The sequence below is a fragment of the Aotus nancymaae genome, unplaced genomic scaffold, assembly GCF_030222135.1.
Source record: "Aotus nancymaae isolate 86718 unplaced genomic scaffold, 86718_ANA_hifiasm-v0.15.2.pri h1tg000079l, whole genome shotgun sequence".
NCBI classification, from domain to species: domain Eukaryota; kingdom Metazoa; phylum Chordata; class Mammalia; order Primates; family Aotidae; genus Aotus; species Aotus nancymaae.
The window spans coordinates 17,299,127-17,319,419 of NW_026988494.1; the positions used below are offsets into that span (position 1 = coordinate 17,299,127).

General features: G+C 37.6%; 1 protein-coding gene and 1 long non-coding RNA gene across 9 annotated transcripts in view; one reads left to right on the forward strand and one right to left on the reverse strand.

Moving 5' to 3' along the window:
* Positions 1–20,293, reverse strand: part of PSD3 (pleckstrin and Sec7 domain containing 3) — a 674,493-nt gene that overhangs the window by 342,327 nt on the left and 311,873 nt on the right. The window contains exon 1 of one of the 7 annotated variants that reach the window (XM_012435240.3): positions 3,904–4,025. The exons of 5 other annotated variants lie outside the window; for them this stretch is intronic. Coding sequence is in view for 1 of the 2 variants with exons in the window: in XM_064368704.1 (XP_064224774.1) it covers positions 3,574–3,604 (31 nt within the window). In the remaining variant the exon portion in view is untranslated. Of the gene's footprint in view, positions 1–3,573; positions 4,026–20,293 lie in introns of those variants that run through there. One more of the 7 variants, XM_064368704.1, reaches the window with a different exon arrangement.
* Positions 3,058–20,293, forward strand: part of LOC105705375 (uncharacterized) — a 30,691-nt gene continuing 13,455 nt past the window's right edge. For both annotated transcript variants that reach the window (XR_010339602.1, XR_001104661.2), the window contains exons 1-2: positions 3,058–3,189; positions 6,255–6,413. This is a non-coding gene — a long non-coding RNA (uncharacterized LOC105705375). The remainder of the gene's footprint in view (positions 3,190–6,254; positions 6,414–20,293) is intronic.

The following is a 20,293-nucleotide window of genomic DNA, read 5'->3' on the forward strand; positions in this document are numbered from 1 at the left end:
ATTCCTGCAAAGAGAAACACTTGATCATTCCAGTCTGGGTTTGCCCTCTAATTAGCAAGTGCCCTGGAACCCTTTCCAAGAGAGGAAGAGAATTGCCTCTACTGTAACATGACCCCTTCTTGATTTTATAGCTCATAGTAATTTCTCTCACAATCAATGGCCCATGACTCTCTACTTACATAAAAAGATCATAAAATAACTGCAAATGCAAACTTAACCATTACTCAAAACCTATACATTACTATTTGTACACAGCCTTAAGAAAATTACATTGGAGCTTAAAGAAACGGGCTCAGAGAAGGGTAAAGTCCAATTTTTCAATACCAGAATATTTTTCCAAGGCTTTAATGGTCATATCTTTGGATACATTGCTTGTAAAATAGAAATGTATGGGGAAATTCAGTCTGGTAAGGTACTATGGAGAGTGTACTAAGGGTCTTATGATTTATTTCCTATGAGTATAGTTCATCAGATTTTCAATCCTTTATAAATTATAGCTAACCTAGCCACTACGAATCTGTTTTCCCTCCTTTCTACTTTGGATGTTCATAAATGCAATAACATATTTGGTGTTCTCTGTTCCCTAATAAGTATCAGTTAGTAAATACCTTAAAACTTACATTAATTTTATCAGTTAGTATGACAAGAAAACTATAAATTAGTAAGTTATTGTAACACTTGAACATTTACAGAAGCAAGCTTAAAAACACACTCCCCTAACTTGTTGGAAAGGAATTCAGTCCCAAAGATGGGAGCAGGAGAAAGAGTGACCACTTTGACCCCTTGGTCTGACATTTTATAATCTGTAAGACTGGAAGATAAACACTTACTTTACGAAAACAAATATAAAGAGCAAGCCTTGCAGAGTTAAAAAAAAAAAAAAAAAAACTCAAATGTATTTCATCTGTAAGTAACTATAATCCTGTTTTGTTTTGTTTTTTGAGACAGAGTCTCACTCTGTCGCCAGGCTGGAGTGTAGTGGCACAATCTTGGCTCACTACAACCTCCACCTCCCTGGTTCAAGGGGTTCTCCTGCCTCAGCCTCCCAAGTACCTAGGACAACAGGCGCACCACCATACCTTGCTAATTTTTGTATTTTTAGTAGAGACGAGGTTTCATCATGTTAGCCAGGATGGTCTTGATCTCTTGACCTTGTGATCTGCCCTCCTCAGCCTCCCAAAGTGCTGGGATTACAGGCGTAAGCCACCGCACCTGGCCCAACTATAATCCTTAACTGTAATGATGATCAATGTTTTTATGTTTAATAATCAGTAAATTTCATGAACAACACAGTGATACATGACTCAAATTTGCAATAGCAAAATTTGTATTAAAATAAAACAAGAGGATAATCTAACCCATTTTACCCAGCAATAGAAAATAAATTTGGTATGATAAAAATAACTGAAAAATGAATATGAGTCATGAGAATTTACTAAATGAGTAAGCTAAATATATTATATTGTGAGACACTGTCTTCACTCTAAGAAAAGTCACATTTTGGAGAAAGCTACAGTATGTAGTCCAGGATGCAAGCTGTTGTCTGGACACTGATAATGCTAAAAGCACAAATATTTAAGTTGTTTATGTGTTGGAAAAAAAAATAAAAAACAGGAAAAGGCTTGCCAACCACTACACAAGCTTTTAACATGTGCATACGAACAGAAAATATTCCATTAATTGGACACTCTTTCTCCAAGTGATTAATAGTTACAGTTGTGCTTACGGCAAACTGAATTTCACATAATAATGATTCAGAACCCAGTTTTTCTTATTCAGCTTGAATCCCTAGAGAAATGATACTAGTTTACTATTCAGTCAATTTCAGAAGAAGCTCTGTGAGCTAAGGAGTGGCACCACATACAGCATACTAAAGGGATGATGAGTGAGACAGAGAACAGCCCATTAATTTTAAACCAAAGCATCTCCAACTGTGCAGAGCACTGTTACTTGTTACGGAGAAGAAACACCAAGCTGTAAGAACTGAATTTGAGCTCAACTTTAAAATCGCTGTTATTCAAAGTTGGTTTTCTTTTTTCAACCATTGGGATTCTCCACTTTTGTCTGCCTCTCTTTGTCATAACTTTTGGGTTTTATATCCATTCTTATGCTTCTCCTTTCAGGCTTTTACTTTCTAATCAGAGATGCCCCTCCGATTTTACCCATTCTGTCCATTTTCTACTCTCCTTTCTGTTAGGGAATCCATACTTTTAAAACCCAATTGTAAAATTTCTCTATCTTTACTGACTCTTTGGTTTTTATTTTATTTTTAAAAGCAAAAAAAAAAAAAAGTTTAAACTAAACTTTTAAATAACCCCACAGTCTCGTTCACAGCAAGCTTTCCTCTGCTAAAATTAACACGGATATGGTAAGATTAATAGAAATTGTTTCTTATATATGCAGGAAATATTTTGATATTTAAGAATTTGATGTTTGAAAAAACTATACAATTCTTCAAAAAAATAATTATGAATGCCAAACAACTGGACTTCTTAGCAGTGATGATCAACTACAGCTGTGGACTTCTTTAAACTGCTGTCTATGAAGACAGATGTTAGATGCAGCGGTAAACACGCAACCTCAGTCAGCTTCCAGTGTGTAGCAAACTCAGCTGATGCACATTTGCACCCAGTAGTTTTCATGCTCAATAGGAGACCCACAGTTTCACTAAGGATTCAGGCTACAATCTGACAGAAACAATTAACCTAAGTATATCTAAAAATGCAAATTTTACAGAGAGTTGGAAGTCAGTTTCCATGGTGAGAGAGAAATAAATCTTGAATTACTATAAAAGCGACACTTTTAACAAACAGGAAAAACGCATCCCTGTGCATAAACTGAGATACCTGTTACAAACTTCCAGTAGAGATTCTATCTCTGCCTCAACTACCATGTTTCTAGAACATTTTGGTGCAATCTTTGAGCTAACCTTGTTCCCTTCAAGGCTATTCAGACACTAAGCTGTACTTCAGGCACGCAGATGGAAAGCAATTTGAGCTCTTTAAGAGAAACTCCTCCCCTATTCCCATCCAGCACTACATTATGTCTTTCTAAAACTGGAGGGGTAGCCTGTTTTCTCTCTTTCTGTCTATATAATATATCACAAACAGGGAGAAGACATAGGGTGACAGAACTGTGTGTTCCCAGAAAAGCTGGTGGAAAAAAAAAAGAAAGGAAGTAAGATTACAGGTAAGAATAATATTCTGTTTTCTATATAAAAATAAAAATTTTGAAAAACTCAATGTCACATGCTGAAATCAACATTCCAGGTTAAAGCCAGGTGAGGTGCTGGGCAAAGGCATTCGGAGGGCAGGTGGCATCTCTCTGATGACTGGGAATTAAAGAATGGTTGGCATGGGCATCCCTGAATAAATGCAAAATGCTCTTCTCTGTGTCTAGATTCAGCAGAACCTGGTCTAGCCCCAGGGGTCTCCTACTGGGACGCTCAAAAGACAAGACTAGTAAGCAAAAGCAGTCAATAATACAGACGGATACTTTCACAGCAGCATTTAAAAGAAATAGATATATAAAAATATATTTGCCTGCATAGACCTACAAATAGAGGTTACTCACAGAGATTACTGTAGCTCCAGCAGTTACCCATTGATCATAGAAAATGCCCAGTTCATCAGTTTAACGCTTGAGAAAAGTTAGCTTAAAAAGAAGCAAGCTAATTCAAAATATGCTGTTCTAGTCAACTGGAAGCAAATTAGTTTCAGATTTCCTGGCAGCCCCTTTTGCCCTGCACTGCACACGGTGATGTAAATGGAAGCACTTTGAGCACTTGGAACCCGAGCCGAGAGGAGCTGCTGCCTCAGTCCCTCTCACAAAGGCGGAAGCAGCCTGTTCTCCCGCTTGCTCTCCCTCTGTCTGCCTCTGCCGCTCTCTACCTTGGTAGCTTACCGAAAACAGCCACCGTAGGGCATTTTTATATTTGTGAAAACTACTTCCAAGGAGATAATTGAGATGCCGGGAGTTAGCTTTAATGTAACCATGTCCCCCAGTGCAGCAGCAGGAAGCCCAGCAAAGGCTTGGAGAGGATTGTACCATCCTGGGTGACATCAGAGGTGGGGCTGTCATCTTAGTATTATGCAGCATTTTCTCTGATGCAAGAATGACACATGGGAAAGAGATGGGCAGGTTCTCTTTAAAAGGGTTTAATTTTTATGTGATTTTTAACGGACAAAGCAAAGGCAAATACATTGTTCAAAAGCTGCCGCAGAATGACACAAATCCTGCTTTGCCAGTCCTTATCTCGCTGCTAAGTGATGCTGCCATTTAAAGTCATTTTACTGACGATCGTATCTTGTTCCTGTGATTAAATTAATATTTAATGCATGATTGCTGTTACTTGGAAATGTGACATGAAAAGATTCAAAAACAATAATATCCATTTTTAAATATGAAGTCAAGAACTTTTATATCACTAGTACCTTGGATGTATATAATACCTTTCAACACAATCTCAGTAAAAGCACCAAATGTAAAAACAAATAGTTTTATACATCAGAAAAGTGAAGTGAGGTGAAAAGTAGAACAAGTTGAGTAAGATATTGTAATATTATTGGTCCTTAATAGTGATACTGGCAATAATACAAATATTAAAAGTAACATGAAAATTCCAATCTTCTACAACACTAATATTTCCAGTCAGTATGAGATGCATGGGCTGTCAATACAAACCACTTCACAGTTGCTTTCATTCAATCCATATACATTTACTGAGTGCCAAACAAGGTGTTGGAAAATGCATTAGGTGTAATTTGGAGAACATTTCTGACAAGTAATAATAATATAATCAGAATAGAAAGTATTTACTTAGGTGCCAGGCACTACACTAAGCAGTTTTATTGTATTAACTCATCTACTTCTACTAATAGCCCTGTGGGATAGCTACTGTGATTAACCCATTTTACAGATGAGACTACTAAAAATCAAGAGAGGTATGTGACTTGTCCAGATCACATGGCTAAAGCTGGCACAACCAGGATTCAATCACAGGCACTGTGGCTCTAAAGTCCACCCTCTCTACCTCTAAGCTAAAGTGCCTCCTGAGGGATTCCTTGCCAAGCAAAACAACTCTAAAGAAAGAATATAATTTTCAGGATTCAGAACCATAGCAAGCCAAAAATATCCACCTCTCAAGAAGGCTGGCCCAAATATAAGAGGATATTGATGAGAAAGTGTACCTAGAGAAAGCATACTGGGATAGTGGAAATAAACCCAGAAGCAGAAGCTCAGTGCTGACTACCGGTGTGACCTTGGACCAATGCCTTAAAACCTTCCAGCTTTAGTTTCCTTATCTCTGAGCTAGAGATGTTTAAATTACAGATCAGTATAACCATGTGGTTAAAGCATACAATCTCCGCTATTAATCTGGATTCCATCATTTTCCAATTGTTACCTTGAGCAAGTTATTTAACCTCCGTGAGCCTCAATTTCCGTCTGAAAAAAAGAACCAGGAATAATAATGGGGTTTTCTGAGGACTAAATGAACTATAGATACAAATATATAAAGCACTCAGAGTAGCAACCAGTACATAATAAAAGCTCAAGGTTTTATTGTTACTACAATCACCATGACTTTTAGGATGATTAAACTTTTTATAAAACTACCCACTTCCCTTTTCAAAATCCTCTCAAAGAAGAGCTATTTTTTCGGAGTTGGTTTGAACAGCAGAAAAGATAACCTCTGTTGGCTTCACACAAACACTAACCAATCTGTGAATCACCAATTCCCTATGAGATATAAGCTGAACTTGTGGGCAAACCTTCTAAGACCAGTCCTTCTAAGGGGAGGAAAAAGGGGTAAGCACCCTTTTGCTCTGCCCCTTCCTTATGCCTGGAATTCAGAAGATAGAGCTAGAAGTGAAGCAGCCAGGCAGAACTGTAAGCATCCCATAAGCTAGGGGGATAAAGCAGAAAGCGCCCTATACCCACTGCAGACCTCCTCCCCTCCCCTACCCCTGGCCATCTACACATCCGAGAGAAGTTTACATGGGTCAAGTTATTTAATTCAAGTTTTCCAAATTAGGCTTTAGTTAATCCTTTCTTTGACTAACCCCCTAAAACACCATTTCAAAACATAAAGCTCATAAATAAATTTCTTACATATTCTCTAGTCTTTCATGGCATCATCTCTTAAAAGCATGCACAGAAACAGCACCCCTGCTTAGCAGTGCCATTTTGAAAGCATCAATTGTTTTGTTTTGTTTGTATTGATTATATTCTCTTATTCTCTGTATTCTTGATAGTCTGGCATTTGGGGCCTTGGCTGTCGAGAGACTGCTCCTCCCAGGGCTAATTCCCAGATAAAGAAAAGACCCCTCTGTGAGCGTGCCTGTGATATACAAACCAACCAATCCAGAGCCACGGTCCCGACCATCTCCTCTCTGGAGTTCTCAGGCACCAAGGTAATCACCCCAGGCCCAGGTCTTGGACAACTGGGGACCATTGCTATAGCCAAAATCCTGCCAAAATTATTCAAACTAGCCAATCTTAAACATACCCAGCTTGGCTACCCTGCCTTGCCCACTCCCTTCTGCAAAAAAAACCAATAAAGCCTCTGGGCCATGATCCCCTATCTCCCATCTCTGGCTCTTGGCCAACCTGGTGCTTCCCTGTGTGACCCTGTGGAATGTACTGGGCTGCCTGTGTCTAGAGATCTGTGAGTATAAACTTCTTTCATAACAGTCATTTCTATGTCTTTATGTCTCACCATACCTGAATTTTTAAAAATCCCAAGTATGAATTTTAGAACAAAGGTTTAAGAGAAACAAATTATTACTCACTAATTATTAGAAACAAAATTTAAAATCCACAATGTATTTCCAGACTTGAAAGTCACTAGCACTTTTGCTCTTTGGTTTGGAAATGACAAACTATTGCTAATAAACTTTTCTTTGATATAATGTGTTATTTCTCAAAAATTTCAAATAAAGTAGTATAAACAGGCAAGCAAGCTAACTATTATTATCCAACTAACAAAGATTTTTAGAAATACAGCTTTTTTACAAATCAAGACTGACTGCATGATACCGAGTTTTATTATCATAATATCTTATGTTTAATTGTTACCTTTTTTTAAACTATGAGGTCCATGTAGGAGACAATAAGATTATCAAAGGAACTAGTAACAATAATTCCTTATGTGAAATAACTTTTCCTTCATTAAGCAAGTTCCGGTAAACAAGAAATCAGTTTTCCTAGCTCAAATTTATTTACTTTTTCAGTCTGGTTCTTAGATCTTTAAAAAAATGCCAATTTAAGGCCTATAAAAATTGAGTTTTTGTATTTTAGTCTGTTGTCTTCAGTTACAAGGTACATCTAAATGTTCAAGCTTAATCTAGAGAGATAATCAGAATTCCAAGAAGATATTACATGAAATAAATCCAAGCGAGCAGAGTAGAGAGAGCTGGAAAACCAAAACCTGATAATAATGATAGTCATGCCACAGCTCTGTACCCTAATATACTGTTTTGGAAAAAAAAGAAAACCTCAAAAGTGAAATTTAATTTATAAAGGGTATACATACAACCCTCCTGGTAAGGTTGTTGAAAAACACAGTATAAAAGGTTTGTATGTTGGAAACATTACATGTAATAAAGAGGTAATTAAAAGTCACCCGCAAAGCTCTACAATTGTCCATAGTCCACCCAACAGATGAACAAAGTTAGCTAAGCTCATTGTCTTGAGTTACTGAGTGTGATCCCTCTCAGCACAGAAAAGATATGTGTTCCCTGCACTACAAACTGCACTGGGGGTTAGAGTGGGGTGGGGAACAAAGAGAAAAGGGGTCGAGTGGCAGAAAGTCACAATTAATGTTTAGAGATTCCTGTCTTCCAGGGGCCAAGCAAGATGCTCTTCACCTCTCAAGCCTCCCCTATCACTTTCTAAGAAACTCCCAACTACCAGTTTCTTCCGTGCCCTAACCCAGCCTGTGATAGGAAGGAAAGCTCAAAGAAGATCAGGAAGCAGATCTCATAGCAGGTCTCTGTCAGTCCTTGTTAACCCAGAGCTTACATGGATCATGCTTGCTACATAGTAGACACCCAATTAACTGTTTCATTTAATCCTTAAAACCTCCCTACCAGGTAGATGTCAGGTATACCTAAATATAAGGCAACTCTAAAATAGCTATTAGGTTGTTCGTAAATTCCAATGGGGCAAAAAGTTATTGGCCATATTGAATATTTAAATTTTTAGGATGGATGAAATAATCAAATGGCTCCTTACAATATTTTCCTTATTATGTTAATTTGTATATATAAAAATCACATAATACATTAAAACAATAAATAAATGCTTGTTTTCATTCACTTACACTTCAGGAAATGATTCTGTTCAAGCTTTTCATGGGTAATTTGTCATAAGGATCTTTGCTACCACTACAGTCTCCTCATCTTGCATCTTCAGTTCTGTCTTAAGTTATTTGAGATACAGCAATTTTTAAATGTGTGATGCTGTAACCAGAAATTCTATCCTAACCTACAGTATTCATTCACTAGCAGTGATCTGAATATCACTTACTGCATGTATGACCTATAAAAGTCATCTTTATGAAGGTAGTTTATCCAACATTCAACACTTGCACCTTTGAGAACATTTCCCCAGAAATAATTACCAAATGTGTGTTCAATTTGTTTTCTCCCTCTTTTTAACCTGTTTTAGTGATCTCCATGAGCCTCCCAAACTGGCATTATCTGTAGTTATTTCAAGCTCATGTGTTTTCTCCAAAGAATTCTTTGTTAATCAAAATAATTAAGAGCATCCCTAATACAGAACACTTGAAGAAATTAATGGAAGACTACTCCCTCTTTTCTGATATCTTTTTGAGAAAAATATCCTCACCTTAACTTTGGGATATGTTGAGTATTAATTCCTTTTTACAAATGAAGAATATAGAGAAAGTTTAAGCAACCTAGCCAATACACAGTTAAAAGATAGAATAAAAAGCATCCCTCAGACCAAAGTTTAGAAAAAGGGGCATTTAGTTGGCAGCCCACATGTGAATATACAGAAGAGCAGAAGAGAACAAACAAAGCCACTCTTTTACTTTATGGTGCATTATGTTTTTTTCTAGCACAGTTGAAGAATTTTAATCTTTCTCTCCCTGTTGATTATTTGCAGTGACTTATTTACAATCATAAACACACACACAACTTTATTTTCTATTAATATAAACCATATAAACATTTTTTAATAAACACACGATGTATCATTAGTAATACAATTTAGTCATTGTTGAGTAGTCTGGTTATTTCCAGTTGTTTCCAATATTATCCTAAGTAAATTCTTTTTTTTTTTGAGACAGGGTCTTACTCTGTCACCCAGGTTAGGGTGCAGTGGCATGATCTCGGCTCATTGCAACCTCTGCCTCCCAGGTTCAAGCGATTCTCACATCTCAGCCTCCCAAGTAGTTGGGATTACAGGCATGTACCACTGTGTCTGGATAATTTTTGTATTTTTAGTAAAGACGAGGTTTCACCAGGTTGGCCAAGCTGGTCTCAAACTCCTGGCCTCAAGTAATCCGTCCACCTCAGCCTCCCACAGTGCTGGGATTACAGGTGTGAGCCACGACGCCCAGTCCCTAAGTAAATTCTTATACTAACAACTACATAATATGATTATATTTTGATTTCAAATGTAATCAAAATATAAGTCCCACTGATGCAAATGAAATAAATGTCCAAGAAGTCAGTGATATGCATCTGTTTTGTGCACTGTTGCATCCTCACATCACTGAGAACCCCAGAAAGTACAAATATCAAATTGCAAGACAGGTCCAGACAGCATAAAACACAGTTGTATGTAATGGGCAAGAAGAACTTTGATGGTGAGCTGGGAAACTGCTTTTGCCATGTACTGGGCCTGGGATGGAATCAGAACCTAAGGATGTGGGATAGCACAGGAGCAGGAACAAACAGAGCCTTGGGCTTAAGGGGCTGATTTGAGGGGATTTATATAATATAGCCCCAAAGAGAAAGCAACAGCAAGTTCTGGGGGTAACTGAATCTCCCTAAAAGTAGAAAAGTCACTAAGCATCCAAATGGCATCTAAGTGGGCAGCAGGAACCAACCAGAAGGGCTCGATAAACTGTACTTATTGAGTTGATTTCTGGCTAGCCTTTGGTTAAATCAGGTTTGTAATTCTATATTCTGGAAACTCCTTTATTTCTAAGTTGATTCTTTTTATTTATTTATTTTTTCTTTAAGTAAAATATTTTCTTCAAACACTGTAGTCTTGTCTCAAGAATCAAGTAAAGTGAAATGCACCATTCCAACTCTCTGTAAGGTTGAATGAGGGTATCAGTGTGCTAGATGGCAGGAAAGCAGGATTGGAACTCCAGACCCACACCCAGGAGCAGAGAACAGTCTGGACAACTAAAGGAAAGGTAGGGTAAAGGATTTATTTTGGAATCCCTCTTTCTCACTGACTCACAGACAACACACTCTCCCAGATGCGGTTCTGCCACAGCTGCAATTCTGCTCCATTTTCTTGGCCTGTTGTACTTTTTCCACTGCCCTTTAGTTAAAGGTGGAGCCCCAGGGATTAGTTGACTGCATGCTATTTTTCTTATTTCACATTCTTTGCATTTAAAATGCAAGGCCAGGAGCGGTGGCTCATGCCTGTAATCCCAGCACTTTTGGGAGGCTGAGGCGGACTGATCACAGGTCAGGAGTTCGAGACCAGCCTGACCAACATGGTGAAACCCCATCTCTACTAAAAACACAAGTATTAGCCGGGAATGGTGGCATGTGCCTATAATCCCAGCTACTCAGAAGGCTGAGGCAGGAGAATCACTTGAACCTGGGAGGCAGAGGTTGCAGTGAGCTGAGATGGCGCCACTGCACTCCAGCCTGGGTGACAGAGCGAGACTCCATCTCAAATAAATAAATAAAATAAAATGCAAGAGGTTGGAAGCAATATCTATCATCCAATCAACAAACTGTTATGGTGGCAAATGTACCCTAAGCCCGTCAATAGATATAAATTGCCTAAAACAGTGCCCAGCACACAGGAAATACTTAGTAAGAATTAGCTGTTATTACTGCTAGTGCTGGGAATCAGCCTTTGATACATTACCATGTGATTGGGGCCAGTAATTATGCCTTTCTTTTCCAGGCTTTTGTGCTCACTATGAAGTACTTTTGTGCTCCCAGGCTTTTGTACAATTAATTTTGAACCTAATTCAAACAATCACTGTAGGCAAACAAGATGCTTAGTTCACAAAGTTGTTGTAAGATTTAAATGACAGAAGTCACATGAAACAGCACATGAAAACTTCAAAATGACTATATGTAAGGCTCTACACTGATAATTCTGTAGCTCTATGATGATAATTTCAGGTGTCCAGACCTGACATCCTCCCTAGGCTTTAGGCTACCTCACAGTTCTGTTGCATTTGAAGGAATCACCAAATATAAACTATTATACAGGAAAAGTGAAAGATGTCAGTAATTTAGTCCACTTAGAAGCGACTATGTCAATCACCCAGAACAGACATCTGAGGCAGGGGTCTGAAATTGAACTGGGATAACAGAACAAGGAAAGATGAAAGCAAGGTAACTGTAGATCAGATTGTATTCTTTTAACTCCAAGTATAAAGAAAGACTAATACAAATGAAATCTTACCAAGCAGAGTTAATGATCTCAAAGCTACATTGCCATCTGTCTTGACAATAGGGCCTCCCACCCTATGATAATAACAACATAATGAGAAAAAAATACAAAGTAAACCATAACCAGAAGCAGCTCACATATAGTTAGCTCATTTTGAGGGAAGGTCTAGGGAGATGTCCAGAAGGGATGAGCATCTTATGTTCTGAATGAAAGGGAAGGGTCTGAGTTTCGTGTGAAGTGTTAAAGCTCTCAAGAGAGCTTTTGGATACTCCATCCTGTGCTTCTCTCACAGACAGTGGTCAAGTCATTGCCAGTTACATGCCATGCTGTTACATATCCACATAAGCCACCCACGATTTGAAAGACACCAACAGAAAACAGGAATCCTGCACTGAGGACGAGAGTCTCACTTTCCTGAGATCCTGCATGGGCTCTTGGCAATCAAGGCAGTCTGCTCTCTGAATGGTGCCCCTGTACCTATCATCCCCTGGAAAGGTGGGCATATGCAGAGAAGCAGAATAAAGCAAAAAGTTAACAATCCTGTTTGACAGATGCCCCAAGTCACACATTCAACATGTCAAAACCACAGCAATTGCCTTCCCTGAAAAACTAGCTCATGGAGGAGAATTCCTATTTCAGATGCATCATTAACATCTCCTGTCACTTTACTGCCAAACTTCAGAGTCATCCTACCTCCCCAGATCTACAGTCACCAAGACTATCATTACTTTCTGAAAGTCTCATGCATTTATGCATTTATATTCCTATCACTATCTCTTCTCTACAGTGCATATGATTACTTTAGGAATTAACCACGGATCTAGCAAGTCTCCCCTCCTCAACACTAGTTCATATCTTCCAATCCACTCTAAGCCATTTTGCTAGATTAATTTTCCTATAGCCCTTTTCCTTTTTATAATTTGACAAAAGGCACAAAGGAAATATGTGTGTTTGAGGCTTTTATTATTAATCTTAGTTTATGCATAATAACTGTACATGCTTATAAGATACAGTGTATTTCCACATACGTATATGATATATAATGATCAAAGAAGAGTAACTAGCATATCCAACTAGCATATCCAACACCTAAAACATTTATTATTTCTTTGTGTTGAAAACATTCAAAGTCCAGTCTTCTGGCTATTTGAAAATATACAATAAATGGTTTTAAATTATACTCACCCTATCCTGCTATAGAACACTATATTCATCCTAGCTAGCTGTACTTTTGCATATGTTAACCAACCTTTGGCTATACCCTACTCCCCTCCACATTTCCCTGCCTCTAGTAACCACTATTCTACTCTACTTCTATGAGATCAACTTTTTTAGCTTCCACATATGGGTGAGAACATGTGGTATTTATCTTTTTTATGCCTGGCTTCTTTTACTTAACATAATGTCCCCAAGCTAGCTCATCCATGTTGCCATGAATAACAGAGTTTCATTCATTGTTATTGCAAAAGAATATTCTATTGTGTGTATATATCACATTTTCTTTATCCATTCATCTGTTGATGGCTATGTAGGTAGATTCCACATCTTGGTTATTGTGAATAGTGCTGCAATAAACATGGGAGTGCAGATATATCTTCAACATACTGATTTCCTTTTTTTCTGGATATATACCAAGTGGCAGGATTGCTGCATAATATGAGAGCTCTATTTTTAGTTTTTGAGCAACTTCCATGCTGTTTTCCGTTAGTGGCTATACTTTCATTTTATTTTATTTTATTTTATTTTTGAGACAGGGTTTCGTTCTGTTGCTCAGGCTGCAGTGTGGTGGGGCAATCTTGGCTTGCTGCAGCCTTGACCTCCCAGGATCAAGTGATTCTCCCACCTCAGCCTCCCAAGTGGCAGGGACTACAGGCACACATCACCATGCCCAGCTAATTTTTGAATTTTCTGTAGAGATGAGGCTTCACTATGTTGCCCAGGCTGGTCTCAAACTCCTGAGCTCAAGCCCTGGCCACCTCGGCCTCCCAAAGTGTTGGAATTACAGGCGTGCGCCACCATGCCCAGCCTCCTTAATGGCTTTACTACTTTACATTCCCACCAGTAACGTGTAAGAGTTCCCTTTTTCTCTTAATCCCATTAGCATTTATGTTTTCTCTTTTTGACAATAGCCATTCTAACTATGTTGATGGAATATCTCATTATGATTTTGATTTCCATTTTCCTGATGAATACTGATGTTCAATATTTTTTCATATACCTGTTGGCCATCTCTATGTCTTCTTTTGAGTTGTGACATGTCTATTTATTGAAACAGCATGGAATTTATTTATTCCATGCTGTTTTCCGTTAGTGGCTATACTTTTATTTTATTTTATTTATGAATGTTCTTGGTGCCTTTGTTGAAAATGAGTTGGCCGTAAATACGAGATTTATTTCTGGGTTCTATATTCTTTTCCATTGGTCTATGTATCTGTTTTTATGACAGTACCATGCTATTTAGGTTACTATGGCTTTGCAGTATATTTTGGAGTCAGGTAGTGTGATATCTCAAACGTTGTTCTTCTTGCTTTGGCTATCCAGGGTATGTGCAGTATTATCCAAATTTTAGGACTGCTTTTTCTATTTCTGTGATAAATGACATTGGTATTTTGATAGGGAATGCACTGAAGGTATATATTGCTTTTTGTAGTATGGCCCTTTTCACAACATTAATTCTTCCAATTCATGAAAATGCAACATATTTTTATTTGCACATGTGCCCTTTTCAATTTCTTTCATCAGTGTTTTATAGTTTTCCTTTAGAGATATTTCATTTCCTTGGTTAAATTTTTTCCCAGGTATTTTACTTTTTATAGCTACTGTACCTGGGATTGCTTTAATTTCTTTTTCTGCTATTTGAATGCTGGTATACAGAAATACCACTGATCTTTCTAAGTTTATTTTGTATCCTGCAACTTTACTGAATTAAATTGTAAGTTCAAAGGTTTTTTTTTCTGTTGTTGTTGTTTTTAAAGCTTTTACAGTTTTATTTATATAAGATAATGTTGTCTGCAAAGACACACTATTTGACTTCTTCCTTTTCAATTTGGATGCCATTAATTTCTTTCTCTTGCCCAATTTCTCTGGCTAAAATTTCTAGTGCTATTGAAAAAAGTGGTCATTCTTGTCTTGTTCCAGACCTAAAGGAAAAGTTTGCAACTTTCCCCAGTTCAGTATAATGTTGGCTATGGTTTTCTCATATATGACTCTGACTGTGTATGTTCCTTCTTACCTAACTTGCTGAGAGTTTGATTAAAGTACAGTTTAAATCCAATGATTTTTTATTTTCTGTCTAGATGATCTATCTGATGCTTAGAGGGGTGTTTAAGTATCCAACTATTATTGTACTAGAGTCTATTTCTCCCTTTAAATCTAGTAATATTTGCTTTGAATATCTAGGTACTCCAGGGTTAAGTACATATATGTTTATAACTGTTATATCTGCTTTCTGAATTGATCCCATTATCACTGCATAATGACCTTCTTTGTCTCTTTTTACATTTGTTTACTTAAAGTCTGTTTTATCCAATATAAAATTGGCTACATCTACTCACATTTGGGTTCTGTTTGCATGGAATGTCTTTTTCCATACTTTCACATTCAGTCTACAGTTGACCTTTGAATAGATGAGACTTAAGGGCACTGACCACCACCCCTATGCAGTAGAAAATCCACATAACTTCTGAATCTCCAAAAACTTAGCTACTAATAAGCCTAGTATTGACAAGAAGTCTTACTGATGACATAAATAGGGACCGACACATATTTTGTATGTTGTATGTATTATATGCTTTATTTTTATAATAAAATAAACCAGACAAAAAAATTAGAAAATTATAAAGAAGAGAAAATATATTTATGATTCATTAAGTGGAATGAATCATCATACATGTCTTCATCCTCAATTTCTCATTGAATAAGCTGAAGAGGAGGAGAAAGGAGTTGCTGCTCTTATCTGAAGGATGGGAGAGGCAGAAAAGGTAAAGGAAGAACAGGAAGCAAGAGAGGCAGGCACATTCAGTATAAATTCACAGAAATACATCATCATTTCTGTCTGACTTTTTAACTTTTTTATCTCCAAAAATGTTTCTATACAGTACCAATCTTTCTTCCACTGTCTGCTTTAGTTTCAGTACCCATATGATAGAAGGGTCCATGCCGTAAAAGAAGTCAAAAAACAGTCTTGAATCAATGGAACCTTTCTGCCAGATTGTCTCATGTCAATTTGTTTTCTAGAACTGCTTCTTCCATGTCTTCTTCCTCATTATCTGGCACTACTTTTGAAGCACTCATCTCCAGCAATTCATCTGCTGTTAATTTTTCTGGTGTGATACCTATTTGCTCTTGAATTTCTCTGATATCCATATCTTGAAATCCTACTTCACCACCTCCCACAACTTTTTTCCCATATCTGCAATCTCTTATCATGATTTCCTTGATTGGCTCTATTGTAAACCCTGTGAAGTCAAGCACAACATCCAGATAAAGTTTTCTCCAGCAAGAACTCATTGTTTCAGGCTTCATGGCTTTCACAGTTTTTCCTTTAACAATGGAATCTTCAATGATGTAATTCCTCCAGACTTTCATTATATTCTTTCAGGGTTCTCTTCCATAGCACTGACAATTCTTTCCATAAAACACTGTGTGTAATGAGTCTTAATGGTCCTTATGACCCCCTGTTGTAGAGGCTGAATTAGAAATAGTGTTTGGGGGCAAGCAGATGACTTTGATGCCTTCACTGTTGAACTCTTAGGGTTCTGGGTAGCTAAGGGTATTGTCCAATATCAAAAGAACTTGAAAAGGCAGTCCCTTACTGGCAAGGTACTTCCTGACTTTAGGGAAACACTGATGGAACCAATCCAGCGCTGAAGAGTTCTTGTTGTCCAGGTCTTCTTGTTATACAACCCAAAGACTGGTATCCATGTTTATCTTTTCTATTCAAGGCTCAGGGGTTAGAAATTTATAGACAAGGGCAGTCCTAATCATAAATCCAACTGTATGTGCACAGAACAGTACAGTTGGCCTATCCCTTCCTTCCTTAAATCCTGGTGCTCACTTCCCTTTCTTATTAATAAATATCCTTTGTGGAACTGTTTACCAGAATAGGGTATTTTTTTCTACAAGGAAACAACAACAAAAAAAACCTGCCAGGCAGATATCCATTCTTCTCAATAATTTCCTTAAAGGTGTCTGGGAACTTTTCTATTGCTTCTTGGTTGTCTGCTGCTCCTCCTGGTATCTTGACATTTTTTTAGGCAAACCTGTTTCCAAAATTATCAAGCCATTTTTGCTGGCATTACATTCTCCAAGTTTAGATCCAACACCTTTTTGCTTTAAGTTGTCATACCCTAACTTCACTTTTTCTTAAATCATTGTAGAGTCTATAGGCATGCCTTTCTATAGGTATCCTGTAACCACATAACAGTTACATTTTCAATATCAAAAAGTTCAAGTTCAATATGCCTACTGAGAGAGCTGCAGTGACAACTCATTTCCTTTTTTTTCCTTACAACCGTACTTACATTGCTGGATTATTTTATCTTGAAACGGCAGGTGACCATAGCTACAGACCTCAAACCCTCAGTCCGCCTGGTACATATCAAGCAATTCACCCTTCTTATAACATCATGAATTTTCTCTGCTTCTTGGGAGCACTGCCAGCATCACTAGTGGCAATTTGTATGGGTCTCATGGTGTTATTCAAGGTTTACAGTATTAAATTAAACATGATGAAAAATACCTGAGAACTGTAAGAGGCCTTTTTTTTTTTTTTAAGAGAGACAAGGTCTTGTTCTGTCACTCAAGCTGGAATGCAGTAACACAACCATAGCTCAAAATCCTGGGCTCAAGGATGCCCCCTCAGCCTCCCAAGTAGCTGAGACTACAGGTGTGCACTACCACAGAGATCACTTTTTAATACAGTACATAATTTACTAGACAGAGGAATTGCTCATATGGAGCTGATTAGCATCATACAGCATTTTAAGCAGATGCAACACTTGAGCTCACTGCAACAGCACCAACAAGTGGTTTCAAAATTATTATATAGTACAGTAGGTACTACAGTTAATTTTATGCAGTTATGATTTAATACTGCATCTTTATGATTATTTACATTTCTCTTGACTGCAAATGGCACTATGTGTAGTCTGGTGTATATGAGTTTTGATAAATTTTAACTTTTTATATTAGATTTGTGTCTATTTCATGGTAGTAAATTAAATAAACTAATAGCTACATATATTCTATAAATTCATGTCATAACTCTTGTTCTTTTTTTCAATGGTTTGTAAGTTTTCTCAAATTATTGCAAATTTCCCAAAAAACTGAACAACATATTTATTGATTAAAATATCTGCATATAAGTGGACTTGTACAGGTCAAAACCTTGTTGTTCAATAGTCAAGAGGTAAAGTGAATCTCTTGTAGGCAGCATAGAGCTGGGTCATGGTTTTTCAACAATTTAGCCAATCTATATAATTTAAGTGGAGAATTTAATCCATTGACATTCAAAGGTATTATTGATAGGTGAGAAAATACTCTTGTCATTTTGTTAATTGTTTTTGAAGTTGTTTGTATATCCTTCCTTTCTTCCTCTCTTCATTCCTTTCTTCCTCTCTTCATTCCTTTCTTCCTCTCTTCATTCCTTTCTTCCTCTCTTCATTCCTTTCTTCCTCTTCTTCCTCTATCATTGCAGTTTGGTGGTTTTCTGTAGTCATATGTCTTGATTCTTTTCTCTTTCTCCTTTGTGTATTTGCTCTACTAATGAGTTTTATAATTTTGCTTGTTTTTGTGATAGTAATTTTTGTCTTTGCACTTCCAGATGCAGGACTCCCTTGAGCATTTTTTGTAAGGCTGGCCTAGTGGTAATGAATTCTCTCAGTTTTTGTTTGTCTTGGAAATACTTTATTTCTCCCTCATCTCTAAAGGATAGCTTTGCTGGGCATAGTATTCCTGGCTGGCAGTATTTTACAGCTCTTTGACTATATCAGCCCATTCTCCTCTCTCCTGTAAGGTTTCTGCAGAACAATTTGCTATTAGTCTAATGGAGATTCCTTTATATGTGACTTGACTCTCCTCTCTTGCTGTTTTTAGAATTTTCTCTTTGTCCTTGACTGTTGTCAATTTGACATAAATGTGCCTCAGGAAAAAAAAAAAAAAAAAAAACTTTTTGGGTGGAATTTATCTGGGGACTTTTGAGATTCCTGGCTCCAGATGTCCATATCTCTCCCCAAACTTGGTAAGTGTTCAGTTATTATTTCATTAAATATGTTTTTATGCCTTCTTTTTTATTCCTTCTGCAAATCCCATAATATAAATATTTATTTACTTAATGGTGTCCCACAAGTCTTATAAGCTTTCTTGACTGTTTTTCATTATTATTTTTCTTTTTTTTCCTCAGATCATAATTTCAAGTGAGCTTAACTTCAGAGATTCTTCTGCTTGATCAAGTCTTCTACTGAAGGTCTCTGTTGTATTTTTTTTTATTTCATTCACTGAATTCTTCAAATATGGAATTTTTATTTATTTATTTTATAATTTCTATCTCTTTGCTGAGTTTCTCATTCATATGGTGAATTGTTTTCCTGACTTTGAATTGTCTGTCTCTATTTTCTGAATTTCACTGAGTTACTATAAAATTATTATTTTGAATTCATATTCCAGCAAGTCATTGAATTCTTTTTCATTGAGATCTGTTATTAGAGAGTTATTATGTTTCTTTAGTGGTGTCATATTTCCTTGCCTTTTCATGCCTTGTCTCCCTGTGTTGATGTCTGTGTGGTAGATATTTGGGTGTTGCTGTCTGATGGCACAGCTGCCTCTTTCAAACTGAATAGACTGGTTTTTGTACAGAAAGGTTTTCACCTTCAGTTGGGTTTTACTGTGCTGGTTGGAAAGAGTATGGTGACTGTTTCTAGACAGGTGCAGTAGTATGGTATCTGTGCAGACTCTTTATCTGCATTTAATGTCAGCAGTAACTGTGTGTGCCTCAGTGGCATATGCTGTAGATGTTTGTAGCAGTGGTGGCAGTGGCATTGGCTGTTAATGTCTTCAGTCTCAACAGCTTCAGGGGTCCTCCTATTCTCATTTTCCCCACAATGGGGAGGCTTAGGTGAGAGGATTTCTCTTGATGTCAGGTCTGACATGGCCTACAAGTGGCTGCAACAGCACTGAGTGGCTGTGGGGCCAGGGTCCTAGGCTCAGAGTCTTGTGAACCTACTGTGACACCTGGATCATGGGGTGCAAGCTTGCTGTCTGTGAATGGGTTTGATGTGAGTTGCCCCCAGAATCAGGATCTGTGGCTCCGGAGGCCAGGTTGTAGCTGTGATTCTATCCTTGGGGAATACAGTAAAGCACTCATCCAACTCCAAGGAAGTGATACTCTGAAGGTTTGAGCTCAAGGAGCAAGGTATGACTGCGATTTGGGAACCTGACCCAAATGGCAACTCGGATCCCAGGACATGAGTCACCTTGTGGTAGTGACTCTAGACCCCTGGGTTGGTGGTGATCATTAGCATCTGAGCCTCTGTGAGGCCAGGTGCAGTGGCAGCAAGTACTGAGTATGACTAGCTATTATTTGTAGCATGGTGGGGTGAAGAGTGTGGTGGGCAGGGAACAGCACGGTGATAATCCCATTCTCAAGAACAGATGAGTCCCAACAGCTCGGACT